At 40.8% G+C, this 22992-nt stretch overlaps 1 protein-coding gene across 1 annotated transcript in view; it reads right to left on the reverse strand.

Annotated features, from left to right (window-relative positions):
- The window catches only part of FBN2 (fibrillin 2), a 254203-nt gene that overhangs the window by 202705 nt on the left and 28506 nt on the right, over window positions 1–22992 (reverse strand). The window contains exon 6 of the mRNA XM_073344871.1: window positions 2281–2478. Coding sequence (XP_073200972.1) covers window positions 2281–2478 — 198 coding nt within the window. The remainder of the gene's footprint in view (window positions 1–2280; window positions 2479–22992) is intronic.

The raw sequence follows: 22992 nt of genomic DNA on the forward strand, positions 1-22992 counted from the left end.
CAGCCACAGCTGGGGTCACGCCCCAATCAGGCCGCAGATGGCCCTGTAAAAGGGCTGCTGGACAGCTTTGGAGGGAGATGGACTTGGCTGCCTGGGAGCTCAGGGTACAGGGGCAGGGCCGAGGGCGAGCCTGACAGAAAGGCCAAAGCAGGTACTGGGCTGCAGGGAAAGGCAGCAGGTCCAAACCCTCCTTGCCAGTGATGAGTGGATTATGGACCACAGTCTGCCCCAGAGAGTGGGGGGCTAAACGATGACTGGCAGTAGCCACTGAGTCAAGGTGGGGATAGAGGGTTGGGGGTTCCCTGTGGAGGGGAGATCCAGAGACTATGGGGGTACTGCAGAGGGCAGAACCCTGAGGTAAGGGGCACCGGGATCTGGGAGGGACATGGGGGCCTGAGGCAAGTAGGACATTGGCCAGCAGAGGGCGCTCCAGGGCTGGAGAGCTAATTCCCAGGACAACCAGCAGGAGGCTCCGCACCGGTGATTCATCGCTTCGCTACACCTAGTTATAACCATTCTCTCTTGTACGGTGTTAGGCATTCTCTCAGTTACATCTGGGGATCTGTCTGTACAGCGACCACTGCAACCCAATCACGTTTTCTGAAATGGCTTTGGGAAGTCGTAAGACTTACAAGATATTGACACCCACAGGCAGATCAGTGTATGTGGTTGATTTTGAGATTCCCCTCAGTAACAAACTTCCCCCATGTCTTTAATAGACTATACCCATTTATGCTATTTTTACAAAAAGTAAAAGTGCATACAATGATTATAAGAATCCATGAAAGAAACAGAAAGAAATCCATGTGTCGTCATCTTCTTGGTGCTGCATATTGACTGTAGGGTTTGAGGATTTCATTGGAGACATACATATTTCAGTGACAAAATCTGAAGCCCCATTCACAATCACAAACACAGGAATAACCCTGGTTTTCCAAAGGTCGTAAAGTGCCATTACTACATGCTATAAGCAGAGTTGTGAAACACTTTATACCCAATGCAATAAGCAGTCAGAGTGGCTTGTCAGATTGTAACCATGCATGTATTGTAGTAACAGTTGATTTCAGATCTGATAATGAGTCAGACCTCACACTAGCTGTGGATACTTGCCCAGACAGTCAGAAAGAGAGATTGCCTTGGGGTCCTAGAACACTGACCGCAAACAAGATCCTGTATTATTTGTGCCTTGTGGCCAAACTAGAGAAAATGTACAGAAGTTATGTACTCTGGAGAGTATTTCTGCCAACTTGGCTGCTAGGAATCGCAGGAAAAGTACAGAAACAACAGTCTAATTCATTACATATCTCAACCTGAGACTACCACCACCTATGCAACAGAAAAGAAGTAACCTCCTAATTATCTGGAATTTCTGCTATCTTTAGCCATTTCATTCAAACTGCATGTAGCTTAAGAAGTCAATCAAAGGAAGAGACAGAGAGCAGGCAAGACAGAAGCTTTCTTGATATGTCTGCCCTAATCATATATATGAGGTCATCTGCGAGTGGAACAATCAGTAACTGATTGCTAGAGAAAAGGCAGAAAGGAATGGTGCATCAGACAAGGAGTCTGACAGGACTTCTCAGGTCTTAGACCATTCTTTACCAGTCAAAGACACAGGGGGCTACTGTCCATTCACAAAGCAATGTTCTTGGTACTGCATCTGCTAATGCACTCTTCAGCCTTTGAACCCAACTGACTGACAGATCTTGTAGTTGGAGCCACTGGTGGTTTATGTGTCCCCAAGGTTGTGCAAATAGGTAAGTAAATAGCAAAGATAAAGAACTAGGACCCCAACCACCATTTTACAGAGCAAACTGCTCAACAGTAACAAAGAGGCCATCAGTTCTTTTTTCAAGACATAACTCAAAGTTAGAAGAGTTACATGGGCATTTTTACTTTAATCAAAGGCCAGAGTGAGACACTCAGGTTTCAGTAACTAGCATTATACCATGGCTGGTGGATGTGAGAGACAGCCCCTGTGTGTTTGTCTCTCATTATGTTCTTTTGGTTTGTATTTTCCCCACCATACCATTGGTTTCATTATTAGGTGCATGTATCCCAGCTAAAACTTTGGCGTTTCCAGGACTATTAGAATTTTGTGAACAACAGCAATCATAATAATTTTTCTGTGTTTATTATTTCTGAGATTCATGGAATCTCAATCTATGAAATAACAAACACTGCACAAAAACAACAGTAATTTGGTTTTAGGTGAATATGAGCTTTTCTAGACAACATTCACGATGCAGTAACCATGCACAGCCAAATCAAAAGCCTTACCTTGGCATGCTCCATTGCGGATGTTAGGAATGAAGCCACGACGACAGGGCTGAGGCTGGGCAGGACACATCTCACAAGGATGGCCCCAGGCACGTCCAATGGTTGCACAACAAAGAGTCTTCGTGCAAACAATGCCAGTCAGCTGGCCCTGACACATCTGGTTGTTGACCTGAGTGAAACAGGGGCCTGTTCTATAATCTGGAAAAGAAGAATGGAAAAAGGGAATGTCTGATGCAAACACAATGTTGCCTCAACCAACTGACCCACATAGCACAGAGGGAACTAATTTTTTTCCAACAGATATCAATGTAAAGAAAATACCAGCAGATCTTTGACATTTAAATCATGGTCTTGTATGCAGACGTAATAGGAAACCTTCCACAAGAAGCACTAATTTTTGTAAAAATAAGTAAATGCCAGTTCAAGATTTTAGCTATTATTGAGAAAGATGCTGAAAGATGAAGGGAGTTCATCCCCCCCCAAAACTGAGCTTTTAGATTATCGAATGAAAATCAGCTGTAAAATTAATACTGTAATATATGAAAAGCTAAAAATAAAAAAACAAACCATTTTATTAACTCCTAGGAGATCTGGTATTGGGATTTCCAGTTGCTGAGCAAATTAATTACAATTTACCAGAGGAAAATCTAGATCACTGGTACCAATGGGCTCACTTCAGTTCAAATGAGGTCATGCAAGAAACAGTCACACAGCTAGCATTCCATTTGAAATACTTAGTACAAACTAGTGACTTAAACTGGATTGCATTCTGTGAGAAGCATGCAGTTATCATTTATTTTCATACAGAAGTGATAAGGAAAATGGAACTTGTACATGCTATGCTGATGAACTACTGGAAAAGACAAGCATTTGCAAATATGCAATTACAGATGTCACATCAAGTTGGTGAATTACAACATTTAGTAAAGAAAGCATAACCTCCTCATTTTAAATCCCATTTGTTTGTAATGATTTGCATAACCTTGTCTTCACAAGTTGTGATTTATGGATAAGAATTCAATATTTATATGATCTGTCACAACCAGATGTATAATTTAGCAACTAGCATATTCCTCCTTTTTCATACAGCAATGGACAATAGGGATATTTTCCCCATAATATCTATGCGGTATTTTGGATTCTTCTAGAAATAAAGCCATGGCATTTCATTTTGAGATTATTTTAGATTACTACTGATCTTCTTTGTACCTTACATTTAACAAGTAAAAGCATAGACACAGATCCACCGTGCTGAGAGCAGGACTGAGGAGTGGAGGAAATGTGGCTCAAAGTCACTCTTGTATTCCCCTTATCCTTGTAGCACTCAAAGTAAATCAGAGCCATTTCAGGACTGTTCAAATTTATGTTGATTTACAACAATCCTCTAGGAGCCATTCCAGACCAACAGAAAGCAACGGTAATTTGTCCATACACACTCCTCCTGTGGCACATCCCTTAGGCTGTGTTGCTGAAAGAGGGTGACAGCTGATTATGCCAGCCCAGGATTCCCCCATAACAGAGATTCTCAGCTGCCCATTTAAGATGACTTTACATTTCCTTTGCACCAAGGATCAGGCCCATATGGTTTATATTGTGATTAGCCCCATTCACTTCACTGCGTGTATTCACAGTGCATAAAGTTAAATGTGTGCATAAGTCTTTGCAGAATCAGGACCTAAATTATGATATAAAGGGGTTAAGAAAAGTCTGAGGGTAGAGGATTTCCATCCACCTAGATTTCAGAGTAACAGCCGTGTTAGTCTGTATTCGCAAAAAGAAAAGGAGTACTTGTGGCACCTTAGAGACTAACCAATTTATTTGAGCATGAGTTTTCGTGAGCTACAGCTCACTTCATCGGATGCATACCGTGGAAACTGCAGCAGACTTTATATACACACAGAGAATATGAAACAATACCTCCTCCCACCCCACTGTCCTGCTGGTAATAGCTTATCTAAAGTGATCATCAAGTTGGGCCATTTCCAGCACAAATCCAGGTTTTCTCGCTCTCCACCCCCCCCCCCCCCCACACACACACAAATTCACTCTCCTGCTGGTGATAGCCCATCCAAAGTGACAACTCTCCACACAATGTGCATGACAATCAAGTTGGGCCATTTCCTGCACAAATCCAGGTTCTCTCACCCCTCCTCCCAAAAACCACACACACAAACTCACTATCCCGCTGGCAATAGCTCATCCAAAGTGACCACTCTCCCCACAATGCGCATGATAATCAAGGTGGGCCACCCCCAGCACAAATCCAGGCCTTCTCACCCCCCCGCCCCCACCTCCATACACACACAAACTCACTTTCCTGCTGGCAATAGCTCATCCAAACTGACCACTCTCAAAGTTTAAATCCAAGTTAAACCAGAACATCCGGGGGGGGGGGAGGTTTGTTTCAGTGGTTTGCAGGACAGTGGGGTGGGAGGAGGTATTGTTTCATATTCTCTGTGTGTATATAAAGTCTGCTGCAGTTTCCACGGTATGCATCCGATGAAGTGAGCTGTAGCTCACGAAAACTCATGCTCAAATAAATTGGTTAGTCTCTAAGGTGCCACAAGTACTCCTTTTCTTTTTGCATCCACCTAGATAGTCTCAAGTGAATAACTATACTAAAATATTAAGACTTTTATGCTTACCCCGCCTTCTCTTCAATACTCAAATACACAGAGCAACTTTTTTTGGCTACAATACCTACATTATCTAAAGGAAGTGCTAGACATTAAAAAGGTCCCAGTCTGCCCTCTCCTCCAAAATACTGAGTGTATCAGCTCCACAACAGTTTCAGTTTTACTGAGGGCCAAAGTTCTTCCCTGTCAAACCAATGACTGTTGCATTTTCTTAAAATGTACACAAGTTATATACCTCGATGATTGATAAGAGAAGACAGTGACCTTGTCACACAATAGACTCATACAGGAATGACTAATATTTGAAATATGGACAAATTCCATAAATCCCATCAGGAATTTCAGTACCATGAATTCATTGTGAATCTTGCCTGAATTTTAATTAAAGGCTAAGGATTAGGAAAGAGCTCGATCATGTGTTACCATTGTGCACTCCCTTCATGAAAGTTTGTGCAGGTGTCATGCAGCTTGAGGGGAATATCACATGGTACATTGCTTTCAGCTTTCAAATCATTGTCGATGATCAGGTTACTTTGTGAAAATACAAATGCTATCCGAAGAAAAACAGAACTGTTCCGAAAATAAGAATGTAAAGATATGGGGTGAAATCCTGGCCCCATTAAAGTCCAATGGAAGTTTTGCCATTAACTTCAATGGAGCCAGGATTTCACCAGTGGAAAATAATATGCTCTTTAACAAAGACAGGTATTGCAATTAATTACAGAGTATGAGCTATAACAAAATATAGTCTCCTTGGCATGTGAAGGCAATGTTCTTCATATACACAGCAAGAGGTTTTAACACTATTACTTTAGTGAGCAGACTTCCATTCTAACATCCAATTGTAAATACTGCTATATACAAAATGACTACCAGAACTGCATTTATTATTTTTTAAATGAGGGGAAATTATTATTAATCCTGTTTATAATGATAGTGCCTAAGGGCCACAGGAGCAAGGCCTCCTTGTGCAAGGCACTGTACAAACACAGAGTAGTAAATGGTCCCTGTTCTAAAGCGCTTACAATCTAAACAGAGAAGACACATGCAGGGTGGGGGAAGGAGTGTGCACTCTGTGGTGGCAGCAAACATCATGGCAGTTCTGATTTTTGTTATGGGTTGGCTTAACCTAGGAGGGGATAAGTTAAATGGAAAGAACAGGGAAAGGAAGGGGGGCTGGGCAGAGTCTAGAGGGTAAGAGGGGCAGGTATAGAGTGAAGCTGTGGGTTAACTGACTGCGAAGAAGGAGGTGGTAGAGAGTTGGAGCAAACAGCCAATCAGCACAGGGCACAGAAAGTACAGTCAAAATTGCAGAGTTCTCTGACTGTCCAGAGGTCTCTGCTTTGGCTGATCTTGTTGCTGCTGGCTAGAGTCTCAGGCTGGCTTCTCTCTGAAGTCTTCCCCCAAGACCCAATAGTCCAAGTGCCTCCAGAGTAATGGGGGCCTGCCCTGGAACAGTTCTGGATGCAGGGGATGTTGGAGGGAGAGATACCCCAGCTAGAACCCACTTTACCCTCTCACCTCCTTCAGTGCAGTTATCCCCAAGTTTGAGGAAAGAGGTATAGCCTACTCCTAAATGGGTACTCATGTCTGCATCAAAAGCTGAGTTAATGTGTGCCTGCGTTCTGACTGTCAGCAGCCTAAGCATTGCTCTGCATGAGGTCTAGTCATGACAGGAATGACCAGGAGTAATATTGTTAAAAATCCTTTGAGACTTCAGAACAATCAGAACTCCACACCAACCAGATTCAGAAACATGTGGAGCTGAAAAGTTGTCTTAAAAGGGCATGGGGGGTGGAAAATAAGTATGTGGAAAAAAGGAATATCTATGAGCCACCCTATGTGGAAAAATACGGTTTACATAATTAAACTGAATCAGACTATGCGAGTGCCCAAAGGTACAAGCACTCTGTGATGAGGTGAAAACAGAATGGGGTTGTATTACCTGCAAAGTATTGTCGTCATTGATGATATCAAACGAGAGACATCATACCAGAGGTACAGCAGTAATTTAAAGGGTCATTGCTGCTAAGAGATTAATTCCTGTGTAACAAGCGCCACGCTGGCTCATCAGCAAATACAAAATCTGGGAACTGCAACATTAACAGCATGAATTTCTCTCACTCAAGATAAATGAATAATTCTTGTAGCTGCAGTAGACTCTCATCCTCTCTGGACAAGTCACTAAAAGGAGGATATATAACACACTGAGCAGTGGGTTACCATTGAACAATGGAAACAGTTCTCATCAAATATAGGGTAAAATTCCTTCCACCTAACTAAAGTCTGAGCATTTGGATTTTTGGTTGTGGAGGTAAGGAACCTAATGTGGCTGCTGCATAAGTCCCCACAGCCGAGGTTCTCAAACTTCATTGCACTGAAACCCCCTTCTGAAAACAAATTACTACAGGATCCCAACAGGGGGGACTGAAGCCTGAGCCCACTCAAGCCTAGTGCCTTGAGCAGGGGTGAAGGGGTTGGCAAAGCCAAAGGGCTTCAGCCCCGGGGGGGGGGGGGTAACCTGAGCCCCTCTGCCCGGGGCTGAAGGGGGCTCCAGGCCCCAGCAAGTTTAATGCCAGTCCTGGCAACCCCATTAAAATGAGGTCATGACCACTTTGGAGTCCCAACCCATGGTTTGAGAACCACTGCTTTAATAGGTTGGAATACTGGCTGCAGCCCTTCTGCACCAGTTGTGCAAGGTATTGGAGTCCCTGCATCTACAGGAACATAGATATACAGCCCATCCCCTGTTCAATCTCTGAATTGCCCATAAAGTAACCTTCTGCAACAGCCTATTCAGGGCTGGCATTGAAACCATTTCCATGACCTGCAGTGGAGCACATAAGCAACCCTGTGTGGCTACTCAGTGTGCAGACTGCCTCTGCAAAGTTTAAGCAGTGTGGATGGTCTTGCCCTGGCCCGCTGCATCAGGGGTGAATGCCATCTCTAGTGCGCTGAAGTGACAATTTATTAGATGTCTCAATTTTGAAAGCTAGTTCTCATCAGGTCTGCTAAATCTTACTGTCATAACTTGTTGTAGCACTTCTATACAGATTAGTATGGTTGGGGGCTGGTGCTGTCTGGTATGTATGTCACTTTAGTGCCCCAAAGTAAACTTTTCAAAGAGGACACATTGGATAATGTGGACCAACTATAATATGGACAGAAGTATAATTACAAGCTTTGCTATGTAAAACTCTGTTCTCCTCAGGAGAATGTGGGGCTGCTGCAGGCCCCCACAAACACTAGCAGACTAATATTTAATTTTGCTAAACTCATGGCTTATTCAAGTAAATTAGGAGCCCACTTCTCTCCTAAAAGACCTAAAGGTTCGGTATGTAAATCCTCTCACCTACCCTACACTGCTCAAACATTATAGCTAAGGCGGGCTCATTCCCATGGAGGAGTTTGGGGAAGGAGATCGGGATTATGACCAGAACACAGAGAGACTGGGTGAGAGGATGGGGGATATTAGGGGAGTAATGTATTGAAAAACCTAGAGGAGGCAACCCAAATCACTATGGGACTCAAGTTGTTATAACCAGAGAGTTCTCTATTGGCAAGAAGCAACCATTATGCCATATCACTGGATACTAGGGCACAAGCATTAGATATCATGCTAACATCTATACGGCCCCCAGTGGCTGTCAGGTCTGACTCTGTTCTAATTAGACTCCTAATTACATGTAAAAGAATTAACTTCATTCTAAAATTGCAGTGACACTGAAAAGGACTTAGAGGTAATAGTAGATAACCAAATGAGAATGTGCACTCAGTGCAATTCTGGGGCTAAGTAGAGGAATGCCATCTTTAGATACATAGTCAGGAGAATATCAGATAGGAGAAGGAAGGCAGTATTGCCTTTGAATACTGCATTAACAAGACCACTACTGGAATACTGTGTTCAATTCTGGTGCCCACACTTCAAAACAGATGTTGAAAAATGTTCAGACAAGAGCTATAAGAAGGATATAAAGTCTGGAAAACATGCCTTATAGTGAGAGACTATAGAAACTCAATCTACTTAATTTATCCTAAAGGAGGTCAAGAGATGACCTGATCGTGGACTACAAGTGTCTACATAACGATGAGATTTCTAATAGATGGCCCTTTAATTTAACAGAAAGTCATAAACAAGATCCAACAGTGGAAAGCTGAAGGTAGACAAAATTCCAACTAAAAACAAAGCACAAATGTTTAAATGACGGTAATAAAACATTGGAATAACACACTGAGGGAGGCAATGGATTATCCATCATGGGAAGTTTTTAAATCAGGGCTGGGTGTCTTTCTAAAATGTGCTATAGCTCAACCAAAGTTATGGGCTTGACGCAGAAATTATTGGGTGAGGTTATATGGCCCATGTTACGCAGGAGGTCAGACTAAATCATCATCATGGTCCCTTTTGGCCCTAAAAGTCTACAAAACCATTAATCAGATTTTCCATGTGGGTTTTCAAGTCTTACTGTTAGGTGTTTCTTCATTTGTTCCGTTTTCAGTATTGCTACTGGAACAATTCTGCCAGAGAGCGCTGATGGAACATATGCTATAAATTATTTGCTACTTAAAGTCTAAATGCCCTGGTGAGAGAAGGTGATTTACTCCTGTCATGTATATTATTCGTGGTTTTCTTTGTCTCAGAAAACTGTCTGAGTTCAGTATGTATTGTGACTTGAAAACTGACAAAACTTCTGTAATGATTAAAATTATAAATAAAATGTAAATTTAAAAACAAAAGAGCTTTTCTTGGCATAGAAAGCACAGGAATGGAGAAAATGGAAGGAGCATACAGTACTTATAAATCTGTTTTGAAATTACCAACAGCATTACTGTTCTTTATGTGCATTCTGCATTAACTCAATGGGCCTGTCTACACAGCAACTAGACACCCACGGCTGGCCCATGCTAGCCAACTTGGGCTCGCGGGCTCTTTCATTGCTGTGTAGACTTCTGGGCTAGAGCCCAGGCTACACCCTGAGCTTGGAAGTCCACACAGCAATAGAACACCCCCACAGCCTGAGCAGGCTGATACGGGCCAGCCGTGGGTTTTTCTTTGTTGTGTAGACATACCCAATTAGTCTCTATATACACAGATGTAGAAATATTTTTCTTAGAATTTTATTGGATTTTAAAAATCAATTCTGTGCTATTTAAATAAACCTGCCTGACACCCAAGTTTGTTCTAATGGTGGGGAACATAGGAATTGCTGTACTGGATAAGACCTAAGGTCCATCTAGTCCAGTATCCTGTCTTTGACAGTGGCCAGTACCAGATGCAGCAGAGGAAGGTATAGAATCCCACAGTAGGCTGATGTGTACCCCTCATTTGGTCTCATCATGGTCTCTAATAGGAAGAGATTGGCTTAAACACTGAAGCACAAGGTTTAATATGCCTTTCAAAATTTGTTGCAATTAATTATGACAACTCTGGATATTTTGATACCCATATCAATATCCAATCCTTTTTGAATTTTGTTAAGCTCTTGGTTGCAATGACGCCTCTTCTGGCGATGAGTTCCCCAGTTTAATTGCTGTTGTCCAGCAATTATGGTCCGTTCCTCCTAAATAGCCACAAAGAAATGTCTGCCTGCCTCAGCAAGATGGAGGGAGGAAAGAGCAGGTGAAAGAGTAAATAAATGACACCCCACAGACTTAAAAAGTCTCCATTAGAAGTTATTTGGGGGGAACCTAAGCATAGAGCCCTCTTCTTGGCATGGATGTGCTCACAATATTTTAATAAGTTGTTCCCATATAGGTCCGAACCCTGCAACTGACCCTTCTTTGGCAGATCCCAGCATCTACACGAGATTATTGATGCTAACAGGGTCCCATAGGGCATGTGAAGTGAATTGTGGTTTAGGGCCTACGCTTATGAGAACCCTGGTAAACAGGGTGTATCTGTGCTAGAGATGATTACTGAGGAACTCACTGCAGATTCTCTAACTTTCTCTCTCATTTAAACAATCACTTTCTTATAACAATAACTAAAGAGGGAGGTAGCCTGGCTTGACAAACATATTTAACTGTACTTGGCTGTAAATGTTTACACTTCTATTTCTGAAGATTTACTAAGAATATTAAGCCTAGTGTTCAGTATATGCAATACAAAAATGCAATCGAGGCCTTGTATAGGGACTCTGGGACATCGCTACCTTAAAAAAAATTACTGTCACTTCATACAAACTGTTCCATTCCAGATCTAAACCAAATTTGCCCTTCAAAAGGACTTTAATAATCCCCAGAGATAAATCCTGTCTGACAGGCATGATTTAGGAGTAACCAGGGAGGGGATGAGCAAGGAAATCTCAACCCTCCCTTCATTTTGGAGACAGAATTGTACCAAAGGCTCCAAGGACCTCCCAAGAGCTCCCTCCCACATATTACTGCCATTAGATAACAAACAGATGCTTCAAGCATCCAGAAATTAGACAGGACTGAAGGGTGGCAGAGCACTTCACCAGGCTCACCATTAGGGCTCACACTTAATTTTATTCCACAGGACAAGTAATCACACTGGGGGAAATTCACTCCCCTTACAGAGTCCAGGTACCACCAGGCACTGTGTTGGTAGTTAAATCCATACTGGCAGAGTGGAAGGATGAAATCCATGCTTGGGAAGAGAAAAATACAATTAAGAGGCTGTGGGATGCAGACCCTACCTGGCTGTTATTACGTGCTAAAGTAGCAGTTGCTGCCGCTACAGTAAACCCTACATGGGATGTAGTAGCTCTCATTCCTCAACCTGTCCCAACACTCCTCCCTATGTTCATGTATGGAGCCAGTGTGTAAACTAGCTCCACAGAAGTCAAGGGGGCAGAGGTCTCTGTACACAGCTACCTGCAAACAAACACCTGCTCAGGGATATAGAAGGGATTTTGCAGTAGACAGGGACTTGCATGGTCTCTTTGCCAGTCAGTTAATTTAACCCCACTGTGATGTGTGTTGAACAACACTGCTCAGTCATCCTGCAATGTCATAACATCACAACATATGAAACAAATTCACAACTCAACTGCGGGGCAAGCAAGGTCAGCAGGCCAAGGAATGTACCACCAGAATTTGGGACTCTCTCATGGATTTGGGGAGGGTTGACAACTTAACCAGAATTTTTATGTTCATATTAAAAGTTGAGGAAACTGGGCCTGGCCTTGCTTAATTTTTCATCTGAGCAAGGAAAAAGGGGTTGATGATATATACATTTGTAACTGAGGTTAGACAATGAATCTGAAACTTATGCATATGCAAATATTCTTTCATGTACAGCCTGAGTTCACTATCTGCAGATCACAAACTGCAGTTTGCAAAAACAAGTTTAAACATTAGAAAGGAACAAGGTTTGTTTTATTAAAGATTATCTAAAATTATTTTTCCTTTGATATTTTAATTACTCTAATATGGAAAGGTGTTTTTTGTGGGGTTTTTTTTTTTTTTTTTTTTTTGCAGTAAGACTGAGCTGCAAACATTGAGGAGGTGCCATGAGGGAGGTTTCAAAGATTTAGAACAAGAAGTTTGATGGATTGTACTGGTTTAGGCCTCATATAAATAAAAAGTGTTTTTTTTTTTCTCCTCAAAAGGTGACATCCAACAAATTGGGGAGAAAAGATTGTTGGCTGAAAATAAGAGCTAGTCTCTAGGAAAAAGAAAGAAACTTGGCAGGACTATTTTTTTTTCCTCAAGAGAAATTAAAAGTCTCCGAGCAGTACAACTATTTAGACTAAGAACTTTATATAAACCAAAACTTGAATATTAGGTCTCCCTTTTTAGGGTTTGCTGATTTTCAGCAATTCTACATGCTAAACTCTTAATTTAAACATTTAATGCAGTTAAGTTTGTGATACAGATAAAAGACAATTATTAATACAATTCATTTTAAACAAACATTCTGAACATTGAAAAACTCAGCTAAGTCCGGAAAAATCACTTGAGTTCTGTAAAATATTATTTGAAACAAAAGTTATTACAGATCAGTATAAAACTTTGATATCTAAAAAGGCTAAATCAACTGAAACATTTTAAAATATAGAACAAATCTATTCCAAAGGCATAAACTCCTCCATACAGCTGACAAATTTCATTTTCCAGCTTAAGTTTACTACCAGTCTAGCAATCCCACATGACTGTTTCTGACTGTATTTTGTGATGCAATACTTTCCATCACACAAATGGATGTCTGTGATTGATTAGGCAATTTAACACATGTACTGCAATTAAAACGGGGAGAGAATTTTAATTTAAAGAAAAAACATATTTAATGCAGCAGTATATGTGGGCTTTATAGATTTTAGCAGAATTACAGTTTCTACCACACTGTCAGGTTCATTCGAAGCACATTCTCATTTTCCTTTTGCTGGAACTAAGAAGGTAACTGTTTTCCAAAAACAACATTCTAGGGTTTGCACATCCATTTTAGTAAATTGATATTATGTCAGCTTTAAGTAGATGAAGGATACTACAATTTTCAAAATATCATCTGCAGATCAGAAAGTTTTTTTTTTTCCTAAACACATGAGGAATATTTTGGCACAGTGTCAAGAAAAAATAATTTTTTCAAAAAAAATGTTGCGTTTATTAGTTTGAGCTTGGCTTAGTTTTTGAACAAAAATACACACTTTCAAATTTCTACATATAAAACTTACATCTAAAATATATATAACTTTTTCTAAATGTGAAGATATAAAAAAAGCAGAGAAATGTAAAAAAATATTTGCTCTTGAGCCCAACTAAAAATCATGAATGATGAAATAAAGGGAAGAAATAACTGCTATGAAATTAACTTTTGACGTATGGAACTGCAGAATCATAAAATGAGCGCTAAAGTGCTTCATGCTTGGAATCAAAGTCTCTATCCTTGGAAAAGAATGTTCTCTCAATCCTGGCTCCAGCAAGAACTTTAATTTTTTTTTTAAGTTTACATCCTTCATCCAACTCCTGCTATCATTTTATAATTGCTCCTATATACTGTGTGTGTGTCTGACTTAAGTCTTGCCTTATAATCAAGATACACTGAGTGAACACTGAATTCATAAGCTAACACACAAGAAAGTGTGTGCTAAAACAAGCTCAGGGCTTGATTACCACCACCGTGCCCCTTGCCTGCGTGCGCGCACGCACACACACGCCAGAGCCCATAGAGGAGTATGAAATAAGAAGAAAATCTCTGCGAAGTTCCCCTATACCGCACCGCAGTTCCTACATACTATTCTAAGATTAAGGATTTGATGTGTGGGGTCCACTGCCTATCATGCTGACCAATACTGTGTAATTGTTTCCTTGGGCTCCCCCATGTGTCTGTCTGTGTCTACCTATCATCTCTGGTCTTAAACTCAGATTGTAAACCCTTTGGGGGCAAGGACGCGTATTTTTTGTTCTGTGCTTGTACTATGCCTAGCACACTGGGGTTCTGGCCCACAGTGGGACTCCCAGGTGCCACTGCAATGCACATAATATCTAACAAAACCCACATTCTGTCTGGGGAGTGAGGTCTCCCTGCCCGCAGAACAGTCCGTCAGGCATGCCCCTACCCCTGAGGATACCAGGAGATCAGAGGGAGGCCAAGGCCATTTGCAAAGAATCTGTGCCTCTGCACTGGTCCTGGCTCCCAATGGTCCCCAGATATCCATGGCAGGACAAGTACACCACCACCAAGGAATCTCCCTGGCTGCACCTGCTGCAGACCTTCCTTTAATGGGGATCCCCATTATGGAGGTCTCAACAGGAGAGAATATAGACCCAGGCTATATTTTTTTCATGGTAAGCTTTATCCTTTGTCACCATTTCTTTTCTACGTATTGGAAAGCAAACATTCCACCAATGTATTCAGATAAATTTCTGCTAAAAAGTCTGTAAAGCTCCTTGGGTCAGATTTTGCAGTGCTACACCAGAATAAATCCAAATAAGCTCCACTGATGAGATCTGCCGGACTACCAACCAAATCACATTGAAGAGTGGGAGATGGCAGCAACGTCATCCACTGTAACCCTGATTGTGCAACAACAGCTGCCATGCTGCTACGCCATGGCAATGGATTCCTCCATTCCCCTACCCCTGCTGAACCTCCCTACCCCACACAAAAACCTGTAACTCAGACTTGGTTCACAAGCCAAGATTTGCCACTAAGAAAATAAGATACTGCTTAGCAAAACACAGCCCCTGCACAATCAGACCAATGTTCATTATAACCTTGAATTACTTGATATTCCAAATAGTGAACAGGGCAATGCCTTAGCTATGCCCCTGGGGATTGGGGATGGGAATCTTTCCTTTGGACCATGTATTTAATCCTGGAGACTTAAAATGCCACCTATTCTGCAGGGAGAGTGTTGGTTTTTTTAGGAACTCAATGCTATTCAGTGGAATTCACCCTCCAAGATTGGAAATCCCCAGTAGGCAAGGTGGAATTTTAAGGACTGCACAAAGAACGAGCACCTGGAATACTGAAGATAGAATATAGAAATCCCCTCCAAATCTTTATTCATGCCAGTAGTCCCACTGAAGACAACATAGCTACTTATTTAATTAAAGACTACACATTTGAGTAAGAGTGATCAGAACCAGTACCACTAAGTGAACACCCTAACACTTATTATTCGTAGAACCTCTGAACCTAGAGATTCACATTGGGACATTTTTCAATTATTCAGGTGTAAAGCAGCAGTCAGGACAATTACTTTAATCTGCCCCCCCCCCCCCATTTCCCACCATAGCTGCAAAACACAAAAGCAACTGTATGTAGTTTATTCAAATTTTCCTGCTAGGTGGACCAGTGATTCAAAGTTATTGCTTTTTTTTTTACCACTGGTGACCTATATTCAAATCCTTGCTAGGTCAAAAGTGAAAACTGAGTTTGACGGTTACATCTGAGTCCCTATTTGGCCATATTAGTCAGCATACAGTTTGGCACTGTTAGGCATGATTGGGAGCCTCTATTCAAGTAAGGCACTACACTAAAATATCAGGGGTTTTGTGGGTTAAGACTTAGGTGAATTAGCATGTGTCTTATACAGACCAACTTCACTATGCCTGGCTCTAACCAATGTGAGAATTCCTTCAACGTTCACACAAATTTTTTGAAGAAAAAAAAGAAGAGAAACATTATTTCAATAGCAAATCCTGCTCAAACTAGAGAAAATATACATTTTAAAAAACAAAAACAAACTAGAAACCCTCTAAACAAAGTCCTGCAGCTGCACTCAAAGTAATTAATTTCATGCAAAAAAAAAATTAAAAAACAGAGGGACTTAACTATTTCACAGCTGCCAAAGTCTCATGTCCAGCTGGAAGAGGAACATTCCCCAAGATGCCTACCATAACTTGGTTATCCTGACATTCTGTTGGTTTCAGTGGATAGTTCACTAGAAACAGCAGTCAGTGTTTTTTATTCACAACACCCTTTCTACTGACAGGAATAAGGACATTTTCCTCATTTTGCAACCACTGGCCTCAATGCTACAACAGGATGCAACAGGATCTTCCAGTGTGTATCAATTAGGCTCATGTAAAGTCTTCAGTGGGACTGTAGGACCACTGTTGATAATCATCAGGAAGTAGGACAAAAGGTAAAAGGAGACAATTCTGAATTCACCAAATTGGGTCTATGAAGAGCTAACATGTCACCTTTGCAATACCCTAACCTATTACTCTGAAGTGGAGGAAATCAGATTTCCCTCTAAAACACAGTATTTTCCAAGCTTCAGAACAATGTTACTGATCTGCTTTTACCCCACAGGAGACATGTTCAATCTCACTACATGCTAAAACAGACATCTGGACAGTTCTTCTCTATAGATTGTTAGTTATTAATGATAGCTTTCTAAATGCTTTCTAAATTTCTAAAAAGTAATGATAGCTTTCTAACCAGTGGTAAAGGAAGAGACATTCTTAAATTCAAGAATTTAAAATGGACCAAATTTAAAAAACTTTTAATGCCTTGATTAAACTTCAAATTTAAAGTGAGGTACAGTTAAAATAATAAACTAAAGAGACATAGGTTACTGCTCACTGCCAAAATTATGAAAACTGAAAGACATTTTAAAATCCAATATAATTGTTCGTCATTATACTCGATTCACTTTTCACACTTTTTCCCCCCAACTTCAACAACAAAAACAAACTAATCATTTTCACTTTTTATGTTGTACTTGTCAGTTTCCCTTTCTGGTTCTCATGTACTAGCGCAATGCTACAACATTTGGGTTGCAAAAATATAGACAAGTGTTTAAATCCAAACAGTGGCCCTAAATCTGCATTTTCTACTAAAGCAAAACTCCCAGTAGCTTCACTGGGATTTTGGTCAGATTAAGTAAAAGTTAGTCTTTGGTATATAATTTGAAATTCCAATCGGTGCACTACTAATACATTACTTTGTTTGAATTCTTTGAGACACTTTTCCTCAGAAACCCCCTTCTGCTAAAAGACAATTTGAGCTTTACAATTATCTTGGATTTTCCAATGATAGTCCAAAATCCTCTATTTACTGATATTGAAAATAACTGTAAAGCAAAGACTAGAGAGCATAAAGTGACTTCACTCAGACTCAAACACGCCACAAGACACGCGCACACTCACAGTTCATAACGCTGTTGGCTATACTTTTTCCACTTCCACTTTACAACTTTGTAATAGAATCGGGCACTGCTGACAAGCATGGAATTACTCATTCAGTTAGAATAGTAACTTAGTAGAATAGCAGCCTGAACATGTTTAAAGCTTCGTATCGGTGCATCAGTATTTCTACAGAGATATAAAGTTCCATTATAAGCCAATACAAAGGTGAAACAATACCTCCCAAATCCAAATGCTCTTTCTCCCTTCCCGCCTCCCTTCCCCCATTGGTATTTCACAGGAGGCCTGATCCAACTCCACTGAAGTGAGTAAGAATCTTTCCATAGGACTTAAATAAAGGTAGATTGTGTCCAAGCTTCTGTTCTCAGTTTTCTCATTCCCCCCCCCTCAGTAAACCCCACATCCTTCCTCCCCTGACATGTCCTTGTATATCTTTTCTTGTATTTGTCTTCTTCAAAATGTAAGCACTTTGGGGCAGGAAACATGGATTATTTGTGTTTTTAAAGCACCCTGGGAATTTACGGCAGTATAGAAATGTTTTATAACAATAAAGACCTATAACAGTTTTCACACATTATATGCAAATCTCTATGTAGCTCTAAAGATATTGTGCTCAGGGTGTCATGATTCAACTATTATAATTATAGGCAAATATACTTAATTTAGATTATGAGAAAACTACCCCCACATAACTGGCTGGGAGTGGGTATATGAGATAGACTAGTAAAAAATATACATGGATAAAGAGAAGCTTGCTTTGGAGATAAACTCTTGTGGACCAAATACTCTTCTGGTTTTAACGAGCTGAACGCTCTTGAACTGTTATTTACATAAGCAGAGCAGTTTCACCTTTTAGTTTAAAAAGCTCAAATAATTAAAATTAACAAGCGTTGTTTGACCAGTAAATTTAAATTATATTTGCTCAATCAAGTGACTAATAAGAAGCTCTCTAGTTTTCAATGGTCTTTATTTTACTATAGATTGTAAGAATGCTTACTGAACGTAGATTGTCCACATCAATTCAGTTTATGCAAATAGACATGAATTGAACTATCATTTAGGCAAATATATGTAACAGTGTGACTCCAATCCTAGGCTATGTCTGAATTGCATTTGGCATGAGAGCACAAGAAAGCAAGAGAGCGCTTTGCATCACCCCTGATCCTAGGGTTAGCTGGGATCGGGCCAATGACTGGTGAAAGCCACTTGTCATAAAGATCCAGCAGTTGGGGATTGCCAGCACACAGGAATGCCATGGCTATACTGTTTCCTCCATTCCAGGCACAATCCCTAGTTGGGAAGTGGGATGTGTAGTAGCATGGGAGCAACTAAAGCAGCTCTAAGCCATGCCAGGACACTTCCAATGGCAGGACTATGGAGGCATTATGGAGCTTTACATCAGAGTGCTACAAAGTTGCACAGCAGAATATGTCCTTACAATAAGAAAAATAAAGAGGCTGATTATCACATGGGTACTATAAAAAAAAAGTATGAACATAAATTACTGTTCTACCAATGTTCAAGGAAGTTAAAGAATTAAATGACAAGTAAATAGAAAATTAGATTTCTATCAACTGACAAATTTGTATAACTTATTCTAGTTCTGAAATGGAGCTTGAACTTTTTCTTTTAATAGGTGCTTTAAAATGTAGTATTTTTTTCATACAGCAGTCAATAAGAAATACCTGTACAGTATAAGTTTTAACAGCATTTTTTTTCTGTTTGGGATACTAATCTTCAGGTTTTCAGTCTGCCAAAGTTCAGAAAGTAGTAGTTTCTCAGAAAAGAAAACATTTTCAAGTTTCAAATGGTAGAATTTTTATACTGGAAAATGTCTCTTCCATTGTTACATTTTCTTATAATCAGATGTTTTTAGTTAAGTTGGGAGGCCTTTCTTAACTCTCCATTTACTACAGATATTCCAGATTAAGAGGGAATTAGGCAAATACTTAGAAGCAGTCAACTTTTTGGGCAATGCACTGCTATGTGAGATATAGATATGATGTGACAGTTGTTATAAATGTTTTAAAATATGTATTGAAGTATGATCTACCGCTTACCTTACTAATAGGTTGAAATTAGGTCATAAAATTAACAGAGATCTCATTTTAATTTTCTTCTAGATTTTATGTTCAAGGTATGAAAAAATGAAACAGATTAAATACTCTCTCAAAGTCTTATCAGATATGGCAGGGCAACTTAGATTTAGAACATTACGGAAAGAGCAGACGCAGTTTCATATCCTGGCTATTGAAAGTAGCATTTTAGATCAAAGCTGTACATCAGATGCGATCCTCAAAAATATGACTATAAGGCCAAGTTCTGGTAAGCAGTGAACAACCCATGGAACAGGACTCAGTAATGCAAAGTGAACCGAGGAATGGAATTACTCATCCCTAAACTAGAGTAGATGCTGCAAATTGCATACTGTATGGGGATGGAAGCAGAGACAATCCTGCCCAACCCATATAAAGGATTAATTATGAAGGGAATAGAAGAATGGAAAGGAAGAAGCAGGATTCAGGGTGACAGTCTTCCTAACAAAAGGAAGATGTTTAGTGTAGGCCTGGAAGGCAGTGGCTCCCAGAGGCCTGAGAATTGTAGCCTGTCCAAAAAAAGAGAGAGAGCAGCAAGACTTCTCTGAGGAGTAATCTGTAGACTAAGCTTCCTGGTTTTCTGACTCAGGATTTCCCTGATGCAGGGGTGCTGGAACAATTTGTATAGTAGAGGTGCTGAGAGCCATTGAACCAAACTGTAAACCCCTGTATATGATGATAACCACTTCAAGACAGGGGATGTGGTAGCACCCCCAGCACCTATGCCCTGATGTAAGGGAAAGCTTGGAGATCAGCTCTGCATGGATTTTTCTCTTTTGAGTTGAACTCAAACTCTTTGAAAGTCCAGTGAATTGAAGAGATTCTCTAGGCCTTCCTGAGGGAAATGAAAGGCCTAAGAATAGCCTGGTAGTTATATTATGCCCTGATTTTCAAAGGTGCTCAGCAGCTCCCATTAAAGTCAATGGGAGGTGCAGGTATGCAGCACCTTTGAAAACTGGGCCACTTAATCCTAATTAGTTCTGACAAGTTAAGAATCAGTACAGTATGGGAGAAATGTAAAATTATGTAGTTACTGTTATCTGTTCAAATATGCTACTAGTCCTAACAGACGTTAACCACCTGTTTCCTAAGAAGAGAAAAAGGCGTTCACCCGTGTTCATTGCAAGGCTATACTAAACTACTGATTACCAAATCTATGCTGCCTGAACTCTGAGTAAGTGTAGTGGATATATTTATTCATCCACTGACTAGAGTGATGAATGCTTTTGTCATCATCCACTTGTATAGGACATGTAATATTACCATACCACACTTGAAAATGAAATGAAGACTTACATAAACATAAAGCTGTGAACACGTGGGAAAAATTTTCATGCATTAAACTGTGAAGTTAAATTATGATCATAGGGAAACGTTTTTATAAATCCACTGACGATGAAGTATCCACAGTACTGATAGAATTGCTTTGACCCCACGCTAATGGTGAAACTGCTGCTTTTGCCTCATAACATAGATGCACAACAACAGCAACTCTAAGTTAACCGCACCTAAAGTGATAGCATACAAGTCTATCCATCATCGTTGTGGGAAGAAGTCTGAAGAAAGATCTTACAAGCTCAGAATGTAGGGCTTAATCATGCATCTTTTAATGCCCTAATGTACTAACCCGGAAGTTTCAAGTAAACTTGAAAGAACAAACAAACAGGAGGGCCAAAATTTTTAGAAGTGGTCACTTATTCTGGGTGCTTCCATTTTTGGGTGCTCAGTTTGAGACACTTGGCCTGACTTTCAGCAGTACTGGGCACTTGCTGTTTGCCTTGACATCAGTTGGAATTAGGGTACCCAATACCCAGGAAAAAAAATCAAACCCCAAGGGTATGCCTAAACTGCAGCTGGGAGGTATGATTTCCAGCATGGATGGACAGACTCACTCTAACTCTGCTTGAGCTAGCACGCTAAAAATAGTTGTTGAGCAAATGATACGAAAGACATTCACATCTCAAGAACAGGGTCAAATAGAACACACTTCAGAAGTCATCTAATACACGGGAAATGACTGCCCAGGAAGGAGTACTGCGGAAAGGGATCTGGGGGTCAGAGTGGTTCACAAACTAAATATGAGTCAACAGTGTAACGCCATTGCAAAAAAAACAAAAACAAAAACAAACCATCATTCTGGGATGTATTAGCAGGAGTATTGTAAGCAAGACACAAGAAGTAATTCTTCCGCTCTAATCCGTGCTGATTAGGCCTCACCTAATTGTGTCCAGTTCTGGGCACACATTTCAGGAAAGATGTGGACAAATTGGAGAAAATCCACCGAAGAGCAACAAAAATTATTAAAGGTCTAGAAAACATGACTATGAGGGAAGATTGAAAAAATTGGGTTTGTTTAGTCTGGAAAAGAAAAGACTGAGAGGGGACATAACAGTTTTCAAGTACAGTAACTCCTCACTTGAAGTCGTCCCAGTTAACGTTGTTATGTTGCTGATTAATTAGGGAACATGTTCGTTTAAAGTTGCGCAATGACAACGTTATAACGTCCCTTATAACGTTGTTTGGCAGCCGCCTGCTTTGTCCACTACTTGCAGAAAGAGCAGCCCGTTGGAGCTAGCTGGTGGGGACTTGGAACCAGGGTGGACCGGCAGCTCCCCACTCCCTTAAGTTCCCTGTGCGGCAGCCGCCCAGCAGTCTATCAATTGTCAGCTGTCCCTTCCCCCACTGCCATGTGCTCCTCCTGCCCTCTGCCTTGGAGTCGCTCCCGGGAGCATCCTGCTCGCTGTGTGGGGAGAAGGATGGGGGGGCTAATGTCAGGGTGTCCCCCTCCCCCCAGCTTACCCCATCTCCATAGAGAAGGGGGGACACATGACAGGCCTCAGGATGGAGGGAGCTTGCTGGCAGCAGCTACTGTCTCAACTTGCTGATCTACTCAAAAAGGCAATGTACTTAAAGGGACAATGAGCATCTCAAACACACACACACAGGGTGTGTGATTCTGTCTGCCACACTGTCTCCCCTCCCTTCATTCGTGCTGCCTTGTAGAGTGTGAGGCTACATTAACAACTGGTTAACCCTTAAGGGCTCAGCTGAGTGACAGTTAATCATTTAGCAGTAAGGGATTCCTTGGGAAATATCCCACCCTCTGACTTCATCTCAACCAAGCTTCACAATCATCATTGCTGTGTACAGTATTAAATTGTTTAAAACTTGTGTGTGCACGTGTGTGTATACACACACACACACGTCTTTTGTCTGGTGAAAAAAATTTCCCTGGAACCTACCTCCCGCCCCTCATTTACATAAATTCTTACGGGGAAATTGGATTCACTTAACATCATTTCGCTTAAAGTTGCATTTTTCAGGAACATAACTACAACGTTAAGCAAGGAGTTATTGTACATAAAAGGTTGTTACAAGGAGGAGGGAGAAAAATTGTTCTTCTTAACCTCTGAGGATAG

Source organism: Lepidochelys kempii, chromosome 5, assembly GCF_965140285.1.
Source record: "Lepidochelys kempii isolate rLepKem1 chromosome 5, rLepKem1.hap1, whole genome shotgun sequence".
NCBI classification, from domain to species: Eukaryota; Metazoa; Chordata; order Testudines; family Cheloniidae; genus Lepidochelys; species Lepidochelys kempii.